The 20,377-nt window shown below is 42.3% G+C and overlaps 1 protein-coding gene across 1 annotated transcript in view; it reads right to left on the minus strand.

Moving 5' to 3' along the window:
• Window positions 1-19,867, minus strand: part of susd5 (sushi domain containing 5) — a 31,280-nt gene extending 11,413 nt beyond the window's left edge. Inside the window, exons 1-3 of the mRNA XM_024443381.2 lie at window positions 19,412-19,867; window positions 17,428-17,605; window positions 1,016-1,125 (exon numbers count right to left, since the gene is read on the minus strand). Coding sequence (XP_024299149.2) covers window positions 1,016-1,125; window positions 17,428-17,605; window positions 19,412-19,505 — 382 coding nt within the window. The 5' untranslated portion in view covers window positions 19,506-19,867. The remainder of the gene's footprint in view (window positions 1-1,015; window positions 1,126-17,427; window positions 17,606-19,411) is intronic.
• Between the last annotated feature and the right edge of the window lie 510 nt (window positions 19,868-20,377).

Consider the following 20,377-nt stretch of genomic DNA (forward strand, 5'->3'; position numbering starts at 1 on the left):
CGTCGCTTGTGTGTGTGTATATGTGTGCATGCACGTCGCTTGTGTGTGTGTGTATGTGTGCATGCACGTCGCTTGTGTGTGTGTGTGTATGTGTGCATGCACGTCGCTTGTGTGTGTGTATGTGTGCATGCACGTGTTGTGTGTGTGTGTATGTGTGCATGCACGTCGCTTGTGTGTGTGTGTATGTGTGCATGCACGTCGCTTGTGTGTGTGTGTATGTGTGCATGCACGTCGCTTGTGTGTGTGTGTATGTGTGCATGCACGTCGCTTGTGTGTGTGTGTATGTGTGCATGCACGTCGCTTGTGTGTGTGTGTGTATGTGTGCATGCACGTCGCTTGTGTGTGTGTGTATGTGTGCATGCACGTCGCTTGTGTGTGTGTGTATGTGTGCATGCACGTCGCTTGTGTGTGTGTGTATGTGTGCATGCACGTCGCTTGTGTGTGTGTGTATGTGTGCATGCACGTCGCTTGTGTGTGTGTATGTGTGCATGCACGTCGCTTGTGTGTGTGTGTATGTGTGCATGCACGTCGCTTGTGTGTGTGTGTATGTGTGCATGCACGTCGCTTGTGTGTGTGTGTATGTGTGCATGCACGTCGCTTGTGTGTGTGTGTATGTGTGCATGCACGTCGCTTGTGTGTGTGTGTATGTGTGCATGCACGTCGCTTGTGTGTGTGTGTATGTGTGCATGCACGTCGCTTGTGTGTGTGTGTATGTGTGCATGCACGTCGCTTTGTGTGTGTATATGTGTGCATGCACGTCGCTTGTGTGTGTGTGTATGTGTGCATGCACGTCGCTTGTGTGTGTGTGTATGTGTGCATGCACGTCGCTTGTGTGTGTGTGTATGTGTGCATGCACGTCGCTTGTGTGTGTGTGTGTATGTGTGCATGCACGTCGCTTTTGTGTGTGTGTATGTGTGCATGCACGTCGCTTGTGTGTGTGTGTATGTGTGCATGCATACTTGCATGTGTGCGTGAGTGTGTGTGTGCATGTCTGTGTGTGTCTGTGTGTACTGACCCTTGTCTTTGACACAGAAGACATCCAGGTGTGTGTTGTCCTCTGTAGTGTTCTCTATCTTCACATCCACTGCCTTCAGAGCACTGCCCAAGTTACTACACACTGTAGTCCTGGAGAATAACACAAATGTTACTACACACTGTAGTCCTGGAGAATAACACAAATGTTACTACACACTGTAGTCCTGGAGAATAACACAAACATTACTACACACTGTAGTCCTGGAGAATAACACAAATGTTACTACACACTGTAGTCCTGGAGAATAACACAAATGTTACTACACACTGTAGTCCTGGAGAATAACACAAATGTTACTACACACTGTAGTCCTGGAGAATAACACAAACATTACCACACACTGTAGTCCTGGAGAATAACACAAATGTTACTACACACTGTAGTCCTGGAGAATAACACAAACATTACCACACACTGTAGTCCTGGAGAATAACACAAATGTTACTACACACTGTAGTCCTGGAGAATAACACAAACATTACCACACACTGTAGTCCTGGAGAATAACACAAATGTTACTACACACTGTAGTCCTGGAGAATACCACAAATGTTACTACACACTGTAGTCCTGGAGAATAACACAAACATTACCACACACTGTAGTCCTGGAGAATAACACAAATGTTACTACACACTGTAGTCCTGGAGAATACCACAAATGTTACTACACACTGTAGTCCTGGAGAATAACACAAACATTACCACACACTGTAGTCCTGGAGAATACCACAAATGTTACTACACACTGTAGTCCTGGAGAATAACACAAATGTTACTACACACTGTAGTCCTGGAGAATAACACAAATGTTACTACACACTGTAGTCCTGGAGAATAACACAAACATTACCACACACTGTAGTCCTGGAGAATAACACAAATGTTACTACACACTGTAGTCCTGGAGAATAACACAAACATTACCACACACTGTAGTCCTGGAGAATAAGACAAATGTTACTACACACTGTAGTCCTGGAGAATAACACAAACATTACCACACACTGTAGTCCTGGAGAATAACACAAATGTTACTACACACTGTAGTCCTGGAGAATAACACAAACGTTACCACACACTGTGGGGGGGGTATGACTGCACCACACACACACACACAACACACACACACACACACGCACACACATACACACAGTTTAATGTATGAGCACGTGTACATGAGTATCACGTCGTTGATATATTCCAGTGTAAGTTCTCAGAGTTTCTGCAGAATAACGTCACACTGAATGGAGCTGCTCTGTCTCTCTCTAAGTTACATACTACAGTTCAGATATCACATGCGGCAGGTAACCTAGTGGTTGGAGCGTTGGACTAGGAACACAAAGGTCGCTTGATTGAATCCCTGAGCTGACAAGGTAAAAATCTGTCATTTTGCCCGCGAACAAGGCAGTTAACCCACTGTTCCTTGGCCGTCATTGTAAATACGAATTTGTTCTTCACTGACTTGCCTAGTTAAATAAAAGTAAAATGAAATAAAAAGATATCACACACAGCACGCTGTCCTCTCTTAGTCTCCAGTTTAGTCAAATATTATTGCAGCGTGATTACAGCATAATCCAGAAACATACAGTACCAGTCAAAAGTTTGGACACACCTACTCATCTTTATTTTTTACTATTTTCTACATTGTAGAATAATAGTGAAAACATAACTATGAAATAACACTTATGTGATCATGTAGTAACCAAAAAAGTGTTATACAAATTAAAATATATTTTATATTTGAGATTCTTCAAAGTATCCACCCTTTGCCTTGTTGACAGCTTCGCACACTCTTGGCATTCTCTCAACCAGCTTCATGAGGAATGCTTTTCCAACAGTATTGAAGGAGTTCCAACATATTCTGACCACTTGTTGGTTGGTTTTCCTTCACTCTGCGGTCCAACTCATCCCAAACCATCTCAATTGGGTTGAGGTCGGATGATTATGGAGGCCAGCTCATCTGATGCAGCACTCCATCACTCTCCTTCTTGGTCCTTAACCTACTCACTCTCCTACTCTCCTCCAGGCCCTTAACCAGCCTGGAGATGTGTTGGGTCATTGTCCTGTTGAAAAACAAACGATAGTCCCACTAAGCGCAAACCAGATGGGATGGCGTATCGTTGCAGAATGCTGTGTAGCAATGCTGGTTAAGTGTGTCTTGAATTCTAAATAAATTACTAACAGTGTCACCAGCAAAGCACCCCCACACCATCACACCTCTTCCTCCATGCTTCATAGTGGGAACCACACTGTCACACCCTGATCTGTTTCACCTGTCTTTGTGATTGTCTCCACCCCCCTCCAGGTGTCACCCATCTTTCCCATTATCCCTTGTATATTTATACCTGTGTTGTCTGTTGGTCTGTTGCCAGTTCATCTTGTTTGTCAAGTCAATCAGCATTTTTGTGTCTCAGCTCCTGCTTTTCCCAGTCCCCTGACCCTGAGCCTGCCTGACCACTCTGCCTGCCCCTGACCCTGAGCCTGCCTGACCACTCTGCCTGCCCCTGACCCTGAGCCTGCCTGACCACTCTGCCTGCCCTTGACCCTGAGCCTGCCTGACCACTCTGCCTGCCCCTGACCCTGCCTGCCGACCTGTACCTTTGCCCCACCTCTGGATTATTGACCCCTGCCAGCCTTGACCTGTCTAGCCTGCCCCTGTTGGATTATTAAACCAGTATTAATTTGACGTTGTCTGCATCTGGTTCTTACCTTCATACCTGATACACACCTGCAGAGATCATCTGTTCACCTACTCTGCGTCTCACAAGGACACCGCGGTTGGAACCAAAAACATGGGACTCATTATACCAAAGGCCAGATTTCCACCGGTCTAATTTCCATTGCTTGTGTTTCTTATTATTATTGGTGTCCTAGTGATTTCTTTGCAGCAATTTGACCATGAAGGCCTGATTCATAGTCTCCTCTGAACAGTTGATGTTGAGATGTGTCTGTTACTTTTACATTTATTTGGGCTGCGATCGGAGGTGCAGTTAACTCTAATAAACATATCCTCTGCAGCAGAGGTAACTCTGGGTCTTCCTTTCCTGTGGCGGTCCTCATGAGAGCCAGTTTACAATAGTGCTTGATGGTTTTCTGGATAGACTGACCTTCGTGTCTTAAAGTAATGATGGACTGTCATTTCTCTTTGCTTATTTGAGCTGTTCTTGCCATAATATGGACTTGGTATTTTGCCAAATAGGGCTATCTTCTGTATACCACCCCTGCATTGTCACAACACAACTGATTGTCTCAAACGTATTAAGAAGGAAAGAAATTCCACACATTAACTTTGAACTGTTAATTGAAATGCATTCCAGGTGACTACCTCATGAGCTGGTTGAGAAAATGCCAAGAGTGTGCCTAGCTGTCATCTAGGCACAGGGTGGGTACTTTGAAGACTCCCAAATACAAATATATTTTGATTTGTTTAACACTTTTTCGGTTACTACATGTTTCCATGTATGTTATTTCCTTTTGTAATTATTTACTAGGCAAGTCAGTTAAGAACAAATTCTTATTTACAATGATGGCTTACCCCGGCCAAACCCTAACCCGGACAACGCTTGGCCAATTGCGTGCCGCCCTACGCGACTCCCAATCACAGCCGGTTGTGATACAGCATGGAATCGAACCAGGGTCTGTAGTGACTCTGATATGCAGTGCCTTAGACCACTGCGCCACTAGGGAGTCACCCGAATGAGTAGGTGTGTCCAAACATTTGACTGGCACTGTACATTATCAGCCAAACCTCCTATATATCCTGCTGTATCAGCAGCTGTGAAAGAGGTATGGGACACTACATCTAGAGTGAAAACAGGTTTTTAGACATTTTAGCAAATGTACTAAAAATTCAAAATACCTTATTTACATAAGTGTTCAGACCCTTTGCTATGAGACTCGAAATTGAGCTCAGGTGCATCCTGTTTCCATTGATCATCCTTCAGATGTTTCTACAACTTGTGGTTGATGATTTGGAAAGGCACACACCTGTCTATATAAGGTTCCACAGTTGACAGTGCATGTCAGAGCAAAAACCAAGCCATGAGGTCAAAGGAATTGTCCGTAGAGCTCCGAGACAGGATTGTGTCAAGGAAAAGATCTGGAGAAGGGTACCAAAAACACAGTGGCCTCCATAATTCTTAAATGGAAGATGTTTGGAACCACCAACACTCTTCCTAGAGCTGGCTGCCCGGCCAAACTGAGCAATCGGGGGAGAAGGGCCTTGGTCAGGGAGGTGACAGAGTTCCAGAGTTCCTCTGTGGAGATGGGAGAACCTTCCAGAAGGACAACCATCTCTGCAGCACTCCACCAATCAGGCCTTTATGGTAAAGTGGCCAGACGGAAGCCACTCTTCAGTAAAAGGCACAACAGCCCACTTGGAGTTTGCCAAAAGGCACCTAAAGGACTCTTAGACCATGAGAAACTAAATGATCTGGTCTGATGAAACCAAGATTGAACTCTTTGCCTGAATGCCAAGTGTGATGTCTGGAGGAATCCTGGCACCATCCCTACGGTGAAGCATGGTGGTGGCAGCATCATGCTGTGGGGATGTTTTTCAGTTGCAATGGACTGGGAGACTAGTCAGGATTGAGGGAAAGATGAATGGAGCAAAAGTACAGAGAGATCCTTGATGAAAACCTGCTCCAGAGCGCTCAGGACCTCAGACTGGGGCGAAGGTTCACCTTCCAACAGGACAACAACCTTAAGCACACAGCCAAGACAACGCAGGAGTGGCTTCAGGACAAGTCTCTGAATATCCTGTGGCCCAGCCAGAACCCAATCGAACATCTCTGGAGAGACCTGAAAATAGCTGTGCAGCAATACTCCCTATCCAACCTGACAGAGCATGAGAGGATTTGCAGAGAAGAATGGGAGAAACTCCCCAAATACAGGTGTGCCAAGCTTGTAGTGTCATACCCAAGAAGACTTGAGGCTGTAATCGCTACCAAAGGTGCTTCATGAAAGTACTGAGTAAAAGGTCTGAATACTTCTGTAAATGTGGCTGTAACATAACAAAGCGTGGAAAAAGTCAAGGGGCCTGAATACTTTCCGAATGCACTGTATATCCTGCTATATCAGCAGCCCTGATAGAGGTATGGGACACTACATCTACAGATGTCGGATCTTTATTTGACACATTCGGTCGCAGGAGTAAAATAATCCTGGAGCAGGAGGATTTGAATATCTGAAGAAATATTTAGAATCACCACCAGGGGGCAGCGTGCAGGCTACAGTTCGAATGTCAGCTCAATGAAATCGTCTTTGGATAGGCTCAAATGCATAAACATCTTGACAGCTTTATGAAATGAAATATTAAAGCCACACAATACATGCATCAAGGCATCAAACTGAAAGTAGTGCAGCTGGCACACAACTGCTTAGCAATGGAAATGTCACCTATGTAAGGGCCAACCACACTAAAGGTCACAACTACACTGACAGACCCTAACTATAAAACGTGGGCGAGCATCCACACGGGAGGAAAATATATCATTCTACAGTAGGCCTACATCTGTCAATCAACTGATGGCCGAACTCAGCCAGGGAAACACAAACAGTCGCTTTCAACACTTTCCATTATCTGACAATGGATAGGGTAACGGGTAGCCTACAGAATTCATTGGAATATAATAAAATAACAAGGAGCCTATTGCAACCATCGATGGCACTAGATTATCGCATCAATACGCACTAAATTCACCCACACAGCTCATCTCAATTGCAACCATTGTTGGTCAACTCATTACCTCATTATCGCTCCGGTGTTACCCTTTAGTCCTGCTTGCAACCAAAACCCTTCAGGTTTCGTTCGCCCTCTGGTTGGTATTGTCATCGGAACAACTTAGTCCTTTTTGAACAGACTGAGGGCAATTTATCTTTTTAACAAGTTTACCATGGCAACTCTACTGTGGCACTTTGTATGAATGGAAACTAATGTTGGTGTAGCCTACTGTTGTTATTTTATTTGTTTCCTATTTATCTCATCCATTAAATACAACTGTCTTTAAAATAAAAGTGTCTGGTATCGTCATTTCTTATCAAGATCGGGGGTAAACTATCCCTGGAATGTCCATATTTGAAATGTGTAACTAAATCAAGTCAATTGAGGGAATTTTGTTATTGGTGCCAGAAGCGCTTGGCCAATAATCAAAGTCACGCCGGCACGGTAGGCCTATATGTGGTCAATGTGCTCACTGAAGGCAGGGGCTAGAACCCTTAAGATGTTCTCTTTTTTGATAATATATACTGTAGATCTCTAAAATCATGGGTTGCATATTTTGGTTTCAAAATCAGAGTCGGTCTCTTTCATGCGCCATTGTGCTACCTAACTATTCTAAATGTCATCTTGTCTTTAAATCTGATATTATAGGCCTGTGTGTGATTCATTTTGAACCATACAGGCTACAGTAGGCTTTAATTTTGGTGTAGCCTACTGTACGGATGCATTTCAGATATATTTGACACTTGTATGTGGTAATGGAGACCAATATGTCATTTGTGTTATCAAGTGATATAAAACACTGGTTGTTAATGTGTACTGCTGCATTTCAGATAGATGTTTGTACATTTGAATGTTGCAGTAATATGACCTACAGACCAACAGTAGCAGTAGGACATTTATTCATATTCTGTCTGGTGCTTTTAGCAGCGAGAGCTGGCACTAGTCTGGGTGACTTGACTGCCCCTTCATGGAGAGTAGGAGAACTGCGGGTTTTCAATCTCATTTTAATTTCCCGAAGTGCAGGAAACATTTCCGCAAAAAAATAATGATTAAATAAAGATCTGACATCTGTAGACATAGGATATACATTAGTTGAGTGGTTTGGTAGTGGGACACATCAGCGTAAAACGTTTCCTCACTGATAGTCAAATATCAACATAAAGTATAACATGAAGTCCTACCCTGCTGATGATACACAACAATCCAACAATCCAGTGCTGTAATTCTATGTGTGTGTGTATGTGTGTGTATGTGTGTGCGTGTATGTATGTGTGTGTGTGTGTGTGTGTGTGTGTGTGTCTGACTCATACTCTACTAACATCTTACTTTGGTCTCTCTATCAGCTTATAAGGACAAATGACCCAAAAGAGAAACACCCAGTCAGACAGACAGAAAACACTGAGAGACTGTTTTCAGACTAAACCCAACAGGGTCTGCGAAAAGACAAGACGCAAGGCTGTGTGTGTGCGTGTTTTGTGAATCTGTGGGAGTCTGTGTCCCCTGTTGCTGTGTCTACAGTCCTTCACCAGCCACCTTCACCTTAAATTACATAACATTACTGGAAAGAGCCGCAGGATTGTGTGTGTGCGTGTTTTGTGAATCTGTGGGAGTCTGTGTCCCCTGTTGCTGTGTCTACAGTCCTTCACCAGCCACCTTCACCTTAAATTACATAACATTACTGGAAAGAGCCGCAGGATTGTGTGTGTGCTTTCACTGTTAATGTGTGTGTGTGCAGTCTAAATTTGTCTCTGTGTTTTGTTTGGTCACCGTGGCAGCCAGATGTGTGAGTGACAGGTGGGAAGGAGGTGCAAAGGTAAGTGTGTGTGTGTGTGTGTGTGGTTACCCTTAGGAGTAGTCAGTAGATTAGGTAACTATAGCAGAGGGTCTTAATGCCACAGGAACACAATTCGTAGAACGGACATCACTCTAAAATTAAGAGTTGACTAGGGGCTTATCGAATAACGTGTGTGTGTGTGTGTGTGTGGGGGTGTGTGGGGGTGTGTGTGTGTGTGTGTGTGTGTGTGTGTGTGTGTGTGTGTGTGTGTGTGTGTGTGTGTGTGTGTGTGTAATGAGGTAAAGGAAGGTGAGGTCTACCTCCTGATTCTGACACCTTCCTGTTGATGATGACTCACGACACACACAACGTGTGTCACCCTGTTGTGAAAAACCTTCTGAACTGAACATAGTAAACTGAGGTAAACAGGGGGTTTAAATTCTAAAAGCTAACGTTCTGTACATGTCGTTTAAGTGATTTAAACAGTTTACAACAAAAAGGGTTTTATTTAATTTTGTATTTAATTTTTTGTTGTTGAATTTTACCCCCTTTTTTTCTCCCCAATTTCGTGGTATCCAATTGTTAGTAGCTACTATCTTGTCTCATCGCAACAACTCCTGTACGGGCTCGGGAGAGACGAAGGTTGAAAGTCATGCGTCCTCCGATACACAACCTAACCAAGCTGCACTGCTTCTTAACACAGCGCGCATCCAACCCGGAAGCTAGCCGCACCAATGTGTCAGAGGAAACACCGTGTACCTGGCAACCTTGGTTAGCGAGCACTGCGCCCGGCCCGCCACAGGAGTCGCTGGTGCACGATGAGACAAGGATATCCCTACCAGCCAATCCCTCCTTAACCCGGACGACGCAATGCCAACTGTGTGTTGCCCCACGGACGTCCCGGTCGCGGCCGGTTATGACAGAGCCTGGGCGCGAACCCAGAGTCTCTGGTGGCACAGCTGGCGCTGCACTGCAGCTAGATGTATGGACTGTATGTATGGACTAGATGTATATGCACTCTATTGATGGACTGTATGTATGGCCCTTAACCACTGCGCCACACAGGAGGCCTCAAAAGGTTTTTATTTGACCAGTTTGCAGTGTTCTCTTATCAGTAAACCTCATCAGAAGAGGAGCACAATGAGATGTGTGCATTGCGTTAAACATACATCTAGTCCATACATACAGTGGCTACATCTAGTCCAGATATACAGTGGATACATCTAGTCCATACATACAGTGGATACATCTAGTCCAGATATACAGTGGATACATCTAGTCCAGATATACAGTGGATACATCTAGTCCATACATACAGTGGATGCATCTAGTCCACACATACAGTGCATACATCTAGTCCATACATACAGTGGATACATCTAGTCCATACATACAGTGCATACATCTAGTCCATTCATCTAGTCCATACATCTAGTCCATACATACAGTCCATAGATACAGCCCACAAATACAGTCCATACATCTAGTCCATACACCTAGTCCATACATACAGTCCATACATCTAGTCCATACATACAGTCCATACACCTAGTCCATACATCTTGTCCATACATCTAGTTCATACACCTAGTCCATACATACAGTCTATACATCTAGTGCATACATCTAGTCCGTACATAGAGTCCATACATACAGTCCGTACATCTAGTCCGTACATAGAGTCCATACATACAGTCCGTACATCTAGTCCGTACATCAAGTCCATACATACAGTCCATACATCTAGTCCATACATACAGTCCATATACCTAGCCCATACATCTTGTCCATACATCTAGTCCCTACACCTAGTCCATACATACAGTCTATACATCCAATCCATACATGTAGTCCATACATACAGTCCATACATCTAGTCCATACATCTGGTCCATACATACCGTCCATACATTTAGTCCATAGATACAGTCCATACATCTAGTCCATACATACAGTCCATAGATACAGTCCATATATCTAGTCCATACATACAGTCCATACTTCTAGTCCATTCATCTAGTCCATACATCTGGTCCATACATATGGTCCATACATCTAGTCCATACACCTAGTCCATACATACAGTCCATATACCTAGCCCATACATATTGTCCGTACATCTAGTCCATACACCTAGTCCATACATACAGTCTATACATCCAATCCATACATACAGTCCATACATCTAGTCCATACATACAGTCCATACATCTAGTCCATACATACAATCCATAATCTAGTCCATACATACAGTCCATACATCTAGCCCATACATACAGTCCATAGATACAGTCCATACATCTAGTCCATACATACAGTCCATATTCCTAGTCCATTCATCTAGTCCATACACCTAGTCCATACATACAGTCCATACATCTAGTCCATACATACAGTCCATACACCTAGTCCATACATCTTGTCCATACATCTAGTCCATACACCTAGTCCATACATACAGTCTATACATCTAGTCCATACATACAGTCCATACATCTAGTGCATACATCTAGTCCGTACATAGAGTCCATACATACAGTCCATACATCTAGTCCATACATACAGTCCATAGATACAGTCCACAAATACAGTCCATACATCTAGTCCATACACCTAGTCCATACATACAGTCCATACATCTAGTCCATACATACAGTCCATACACCTAGTCCATACATCTTGTCCATACATCTAGCTCATACACCTAGTCCATACATACAGTCTATACATCTAGTCTATACATACAGTCCATACATCTAGTGCATACATCTAGTCCGTACATAGAGTCCATACATACAGTCCGAACATCTAGTCCGTACATCAAGTCCATACATCTAGTCCATACATACAGTCCATACATCTAGTCCATACATACAATCCATAATCTAGTCCATACATACAGTCCATACATCTAGTCCATACATCTAGTCCATACATACAGTCCATACATCTAGTCCATACATACAGTCCATACATACAGTCCATACTTCTAGTCCATTCATCTAGTCCATGCATCTGGTCCATACATACGGTCCATACATCTAGTCCATACACCTAGTCCATACATACAGTCCATACATCTAGTCAATACATACAGTCCATATACCTAGCCCATACATATTGTCCATACATCTAGTCCATACACCTAGTCCATACACACAGTCTATACATCCAATCCATACATGTAGTCCATACATACAGTCCATACATCTAGTCCATACATACAGTCTATACATCTAGTCCATACATCTGGTCTATACGTACGGTCCATACATCTAGTCCATACATCTAGTCCATACATCTGGTCCATACATCTAGTACATACAGTCTATACATCGAGTCCATACATCTAGTCCATACACCTTGTCCATACATCTAGTCTATACATCTAGTCCATACATCTAGTCCATACATACAGTCCATAAATCTAGTCCATACATACAATCCATTATCTAGTCCACACATACAGTCCATAAATCTAGTCCATACATACAGTCCATATGTACGGTCCATAAATCTAGTCCATACATACAATCCATAATCTAGTCCATACATCTAGTCCATACATACAGCCCATACACCTAGTCCATACATACAGTCCATACATCTAGTCCATACATACAGTCCATATACCTAGCCCATACATATTGTCCGTACATCTAGTCCATACACCTAGTCCATACACACAGTCTATACATCCAATCCATACATACAGTCCATACATCTAGTCCATACATACAGTCTATACATCTAGTCCATACATCTGATCCATACATACCGTCCATACATTTAGTCCATACATCTGGTCCATACATCTAGTACATACATCTGGTCCATACATCTAGTACATACAGTCTATACATCGAGTCCATACATCTAGTCCATACACCTTGTCCATACATCTAGTCTATACATCTAGTCCATACATCTAGTCCATACATCTAGTCCATACATACAGTCCATAAATCTAGTCCATACATACAATCCATTATCTAGTCCACACATACAGTCCATAAATCTAGTCCATACATACAGTCCATATGTACGGTCCATAAATCTAGTCCATACATACAATCCATAATCTAGTCCATACATCTAGTCCATACATACAGCCCATACACCTAGTCCATACATACAGTCCATACATCTAGTCCATACATACAGTCCATATACCTAGCCCATACATATTGTCCGTACATCTAGTCCATACACCTAGTCCATACACACAGTCTATACATCCAATCCATACATGTAGTCCATACATACAGTCCATACATCTAGTCCATACATACAGTCTATACATCTAGTCCATACATCTGGTCCATACATACCGTCCATACATTTAGTCCATACACCTAGTCCATACATACAGTCCATACATCTAGTCCATACATACAGTCCATACATACACTCTATACCTCTAGTCCATACATCTTGTCTATACATCTAATCTATACATCCAATCCATACATGTAGTCCATACATACAGTACATACATCTAATCCATACATACAGTCCCTACATCTAGTCCATATATACAATCCATAATCTAATCCATACATAGTCCATAAATCTAGTCCATATATCTAGTTCATACATACAGTCCATACGTACGGTCCATACATCTAGTCCATACATACAGTCCATACATACAGTCCATACATCTAGTCCATACGTACAGTCCATACACCTAGTCCATACATCTAGTCCATACACCTAGTCCATACATACAGTCTATACATCTAGTCCATACGTAGAGTCCACACATCTAGTCCATACATACAGTCCATACATCTAGTCCATACGTACAGTCCATACATCTAGTCCATACATACAATCTAGTCCATATAGTCCATAAATCTAGTCCATACATACTAGTCATACATACAGTCCATACGGTCCATACATCTAGTCCATACATCTAGTCCATACATCTGGTCCATACATCTAGTACATACAGTCTATACATCGAGTCCATACATCTAGTCCATACACCTTGTCCATACATCTAGTCTATACATCTAGTCCATACATCTAGTCCATACATACAGTCCATACATCTAGTCCATACATACAGTCTATACATCTAGTCCATACATCTGATCCATACATACCGTCCATACATTTAGTCCATACATCTGGTCTATACGTACGGTCCATACATCTAGTCCATACATCTGGTCCATACATCTAGTACATACAGTCTATACATCGAGTCCATACATCTAGTCCATACACCTTGTCCATACATCTAGTCTATACATCTAGTCCATACATCTAGTCCATACATACAGTCCATAAATCTAGTCCATACATACAATCCATTATCTAGTCCACACATACAGTCCATAAATCTAGTCCATACATACAGTCCATATGTACGGTCCATAAATCTAGTCCATACATACAATCCATAATCTAGTCCATACATCTAGTCCATACATACAGCCCATACACCTAGTCCATACATACAGTCCATACATCTAGTCCATACATACAGTCCATATACCTAGCCCATACATATTGTCCGTACATCTAGTCCATACACCTAGTCCATACACACAGTCTATACATCCAATCCATACATGTAGTCCATACATACAGTCCATACATCTAGTCCATACATACAGTCTATACATCTAGTCCATACATCTGGTCCATACATACCGTCCATACATTTAGTCCATACACCTAGTCCATACATACAGTCCATACATCTAGTCCATACATACAGTCCATACATACACTCTATACCTCTAGTCCATACATCTTGTCTATACATCTAATCTATACATCCAATCCATACATGTAGTCCATACATACAGTACATACATCTAATCCATACATACAGTCCCTACATCTAGTCCATATATACAATCCATAATCTAATCCATACATAGTCCATAAATCTAGTCCATATATCTAGTTCATACATACAGTCCATACGTACGGTCCATACATCTAGTCCATACATCTAGTCCATACATACAGTCTATACATCTAGTCCATACGTAGAGTCCACACATCTAGTCCATACATACAGTCCATACATCTAGTCCATACGTACAGTCCATACATCTAGTCCATACATACAATCTAGTCCATATAGTCCATAAATCTAGTCCATACATACGGTCTATACGTACGGTCCATACATCTAGTCCATACATCTAGTCCATACATCTGGTCCATACATCTAGTACATACAGTCTATACATCGAGTCCATACATCTAGTCCATACACCTTGTCCATACATCTAGTCTATACATCTAGTCCATACATCTAGTCCATACATACAGTCCATAAATCTAGTCCATACATGCAATCCATTATCTAGTCCACACATACAGTCCATAAATCTAGTCCATACATACAGTCCATATGTACGGTCCATAAATCTAGTCCATACATACAATCCATAATCTAGTCCATACATCTAGTCCATACATACAGCCCATACACCTAGTCCATACACCTAGTCCATACATACAGTCCATACATCTAGTCCATACATACAGTCCATACATACAGTCTATACATCTAGCACATACATAGAGTCCATACATCTATTCCATTCATACAGTCCATACATACAGTCCATACATCTAGTCCATACATACAATCCATAATCTAGTCCATACAGTCCATAAATCTAGTCCATACATCTGGTCGATACATCTGTTCCATACAACTAGTACATACAGTCTATACATCTAGTCCATACATCTGGTCCATACATCTAGTCCATACATCTAGTCCATACACCTTGTCCATACATCTAGTCCATACATCTAGTCTATACATCTAGTCCATACATCTAGTCCATACATACAGTCCATACATCTAGTCCATACATACAATCTATACATCTAGTCCATACGTACAATCTATACATCTAGTCCATACATACAGTCCATACATCTAGTCCGTACATACAGTTCATACATCTAGTCCATACATACAGTTCATACATCTAGTCCATACATACAGTCCATACATACAGTTCATACATCTAGTCCATACATACAGTCTATACAGCTATTCCATACATCTAGTCCATACATACAGTCTATATATTTAGTCCATACGTACAGTCCATACATCTAATCTATACATCTAGTCCATACATCTAGTCCATACACCTAGTCCATGCATACAGTCCATACATCTCGTCCATACATACAGTTCATACATCTAGTCCATACATACAGTCTATACAGCTATTCCATACATCTAGTCCATACATACAGTCTATATATTTAGTCCATACGTACAGTCCATACATCTAATCTATACATCTAGTCCATACATCTAGTCCATACACCTAGTCCATGCATACAGTCCATACATCTCATCCATACATACAGTCCATACATCTGAGTGGTAGGCTCCTTTCCATGATAGCCTGTATTGTACACTCGAACTGGTTGGATATATGACATCACACAATATAAGGGACAATATATGAGTACTCACACATGCAAATACATAGGCACACAAACACACACTTGAATCAGTCTCTCAAGACAGGGTGTTTCCCTTTATGATATAAAGAAAATGTATCAAATGGTTTCCTACTTGCCTAGCTCTGTTGATAACACCTTAGTCCATAGTCTATATCCAAGTATTTAGTCTGGTGTAAAGCTCTGTATTGGTGTGTTAGTGAGGAAAGTGGTGGATAACAGTCAGTTCACTCAGGGGGAGAGAGGGATGAGAGAGAGAGGGAGAGGAGGAATAGAAGATGAATCCACATAAAGATGTAGAGAGATATAGATGAGTGATAGATGATTGATAAGCTGTGAAACCTAGGAAGAGGGTGTGAACTGGTCAAAGCAGAGATAGAAAGAGAGAGAGAGAATTAGACCCAACAAAATCATGAGAAAACAAAAAGAGAATTACTTGACACATTGGAAAGAATTTACAAAAAAACTGAGCAAACTAGAATGCTATTTGATGCTAAACAGAGTACACAGTGGCAGAATACCTGACCACTTTGACTGAACCAAAATTAAGGAAAGCTTTGACTGTGTACAGACTCAGTGAGCATAGCCTTGCTATTGAGAAAGGCCGCCGAAGGCAGATCTGGCTCTCAAGAGAAGACAGGCTATGTGCACATTGCCCACAAAACGAGGTGGAAACTGAGCTGCACTTCCTAACCTCCTGCCAAATGTATGACCATATTAGAGACACATATTTCCCTCAGATTACACAGACCCACAAAGAATTTGAACTCAAATCCAATCGAGCAGCAATATTTGTGACCTGTTGCCACAAGAAAAGGGCAACCAGTGAAGAACAAACACCATTGTAAATACAACCTATAATTATGTTTATTTATTTTCCCTTTTGTACTTTTTTGCACATAATTAAAACCCTGTATAGAGACATAATATGACATTTGAATGTCTTTATTCTTTTGGAACTATTGTGAGTGTAATGTTTACTGTTAATTTTGTATTGTTTATTTCACTTTTGTTGATCTAGAGAGAGAGAGAGAGAGAGAGAGAGAGAGAGAGAGAGACGTCTAGAGACGTCTTTCTCTCTCTCTCTAGATGTCTCTCCCTCTCTCCCTCTCTCTGGGAGCTGTGTGTCATGTTGCTGTGGAGATAAATGTGTAAATGGAGGTGGCTGTCAGCATGACACCCTGGCTCAGAATTCCCTCCCCCTCTAGAGAAGAACAGAGGAGGCTTTCTCTGCCCTCCCTCCTTCTCTCTCCTTCTTTCCCTGAATCTTTCTCCTCTGTCGCTTTTTCTTCTCTAAACGTGTGTCTTGTTTCACACACACAACTGTTTAGCCCAACACGCAGCACACATACATATCTAACACGGCCTGACAGTCCGGATACAGGCCACACCCAGACCCACCTAAAACATGTCAGTGTGTGTGTCTTACCCCACGCTGCCCCCGTCCAGCCATCCTCGTGTGCAGGGAGAGAAGGAACACTCCACCACGGCGTGACGCAGCTCCTCGGCTGACGCCAGCCGGGCATCATGGGAAGCACACGCATGTTCCGCCTCAGCCAATCCCCCGGAGTCAGACTTGTTTCTCTGGTCCAATAGGAACACACGACCTGGGGAAAGAACACCTTTACAACAGGAACACAGCAGATACCTTGTTAACACTGTCTTTAAAGGTCATTTATGGACTGTTAATCAGTGTAGAAGGTAACAGCAACTGTTACATAATCAGATTACTTGTAAAGTAACATGTTCATTATATTTCAGAATCATATCTCTACCAGGCACGTGTTTCCATGATCCCATCCCTAATTGTTATAGAAATGTATAGAGGCCACACCTCTGATCTTTGCCATTGATCGATTCTGTGATAGAATAGCCCATAGAGGGCTTTCCTGTTTAGTAGCAAGTGTGCCTTCTATACATCTCTATGGGTCTGTGGAAGTGTGGTCTATAACCAGAACTGGCTGCTTGAGAAAAATATTTTGAATGAAAAGATAGGAAATCTGTAAGATTACAGTAAATATAACTAATTAAGCAGCCCGTGTGATAGAGTAGCACTTGTAGACTAGCACAGGAAAGCCTCGCCACAGATGAAAGGAGAAACTAGTGACCAAACCTGAGTTAGTAAGTAGACTATCTTCGTTAGAGCACACAGGCTAGCATTGCTCCTTCCGACATATTTTTTTTCTTCCCATGAAAGTAACACAAAGCAATATAACTAGTGTTATACACTGGGTGGTTCTCGCCCTGAATGCTGATTGGCTGACAGCCGCGGTATCAGACCGTATACCACGGGTATGACAAAACATGAATTTTTCTGCTCTAATTACGTTGGTAACTAGTTTATAATAGCAATAAGACACCTCTGGGGTTTGTGATATATGTCCAGGCACTCCGTATTACGTCATACATAAAACAGCCCTAAGCCGTGGTATATTGGCCAAATACCACACCACCTCGGGCCTTATTGCTTACATATAACATGTTACTTTCCACACAAAGTAATATTGTAAAGTAACTTTGATTCATTTTCTTCCCCCATCAAGATCTCTCCAAAGTAAAGAGTGATCATAACTACAGTACAGATTCAGGATCAGCTTATCTGATTCCATTCCATTGGGAGGCAAACAGCAGGGCTGATCTTGGATCATACTGTACTATATCAGCAGCATATTAGGATTAGTGCCCCCTAGTGACATTATGGACAATAGAAGGAGGATTCGATATACACACCCTGTAGTGACTATCATCAATCAGACCATCATCAATCATCATCATCATCAACAGCTTCACTATGACAGTTAGGCTGTCCATGTTCAGATTTCAAAGAAATGTCATAAGTAAATAAATAGGGCTACTTTGGCATGACACACAAAACATCTCAAATAAACTTTACAACTAAAATGTATTGAGCTTTTTTCATTTCATAGAGAAATCTTTACATCTTTACATCATTACATTTCATCTTTTAGAATTCACAAGGCCAAAGAAAGCAGTGTGGGTCTGTATGAGCGAGTGCAGATAGACACACAAATCCTTCATATTTCACTGCAGAGAGAGAGAGAGAGAAACTGACTGCCAGCCCAACACCAAGTCAGAATCCTGTTCACAAAGGTTACTCAAAGTAGCGGTCATGCGCAACAGGCTACCATACGTATAAGCTTTTGGTAGCGGAGCTGTTCAATTGTATGCCCCAGTTTTACTTTGAAAACCAGGTTGGAATAGTAGCATATGTTTCTGAATGTTGGTTGAAAAGTTTGTCCTTCAATGTCCCAGCCTTAAAGGTAGAGGTCCCACTCCCTCTTTGCTGTCCAGTTGGGCGCAAGACCCCAGATGCTGACAGCTCGGCGCCACAGGTAACCACCCGACACCGTTACAAAAGGACAGGGTGTCACAATTTATGTAGAAAAACTTACCGTCAGCGTGAACGACAGAAACCACCGTTAGCCAAACCAAGTATCCAAACATGGACAAAGAAACCAGATTTCGGTCAATGCGGCGTGCCATCATTCTCTGCGCGCTCCGATTCGGGTTTTCACCGGTGTTTAAAAAAAAAAAAAATCAAGAGTTTCATGGAAATAAATCTCCTTTGGTGAGTTTGTGAAGCAGGAGAGAGCAGCGGTCCCGTTATTTCCCTCCCGGTGACAGACACAGACTAAGAGTCTGGAGGTGAACTTGTTGACGCAAAACGGTAAAACGGAAAGGAACGGGACGGTTGGTTCGGTTTATCTCCCCAAATAGTGCCTTCGCGAGCAAATAGAGCACCGGCGCGAAAACTCGCGTGTCCCTGTCAGTAAATACGTCACGGCTCCCAACCTGAAGGATGGGCAGTGGCGCGAACTGAGCAACAGCAACGGTCAAGGTTTGAGCAACAGCAACGGTCAAGCAAGCCGGCTGTGCGTCTTTACGCACGAATAGAGAGAGAGAGGGAGGAGGAGGAGAAAACGTTTCTCAGAGGGGGGTGTCTGGTGTGCGTGTCGCAAGGCTATTTGGCATATTTTTTCAATGATTCCATCCTCAAACACTCATGCCCAAAAGTGTGCATGTTTTTGTCCCCACATCCTTAGGAAAACCGTTATTTAACGCTCACCCGATAGCCTAACTGTTTCTATATGTTAGCATATTGGCATACTTGTCTTTATATTTACACGTTTTATATCTACAACTTGAAGAAGTAGCTGCAGTATGCCTACACCGTTATGTTATGTTGTGGGGAAATAGTAACCATGACACTGACATCGCCATGTTATTTTCCACCACTGATATCCTCTGGCACTCTGGCCTGTTATAATTGAGGTCCCAGCTCTAGGCCCAGAGCTGTGTGTGTGTGTGTCCACTTTTACTGTGAGATAAAGATGGATGGCCATTTCCCTGAGAGACCA

Source organism: Oncorhynchus tshawytscha, linkage group LG13 (genome assembly GCF_018296145.1).
Source record: "Oncorhynchus tshawytscha isolate Ot180627B linkage group LG13, Otsh_v2.0, whole genome shotgun sequence".
Taxonomy (NCBI): Eukaryota; Metazoa; Chordata; class Actinopteri; order Salmoniformes; family Salmonidae; genus Oncorhynchus; species Oncorhynchus tshawytscha.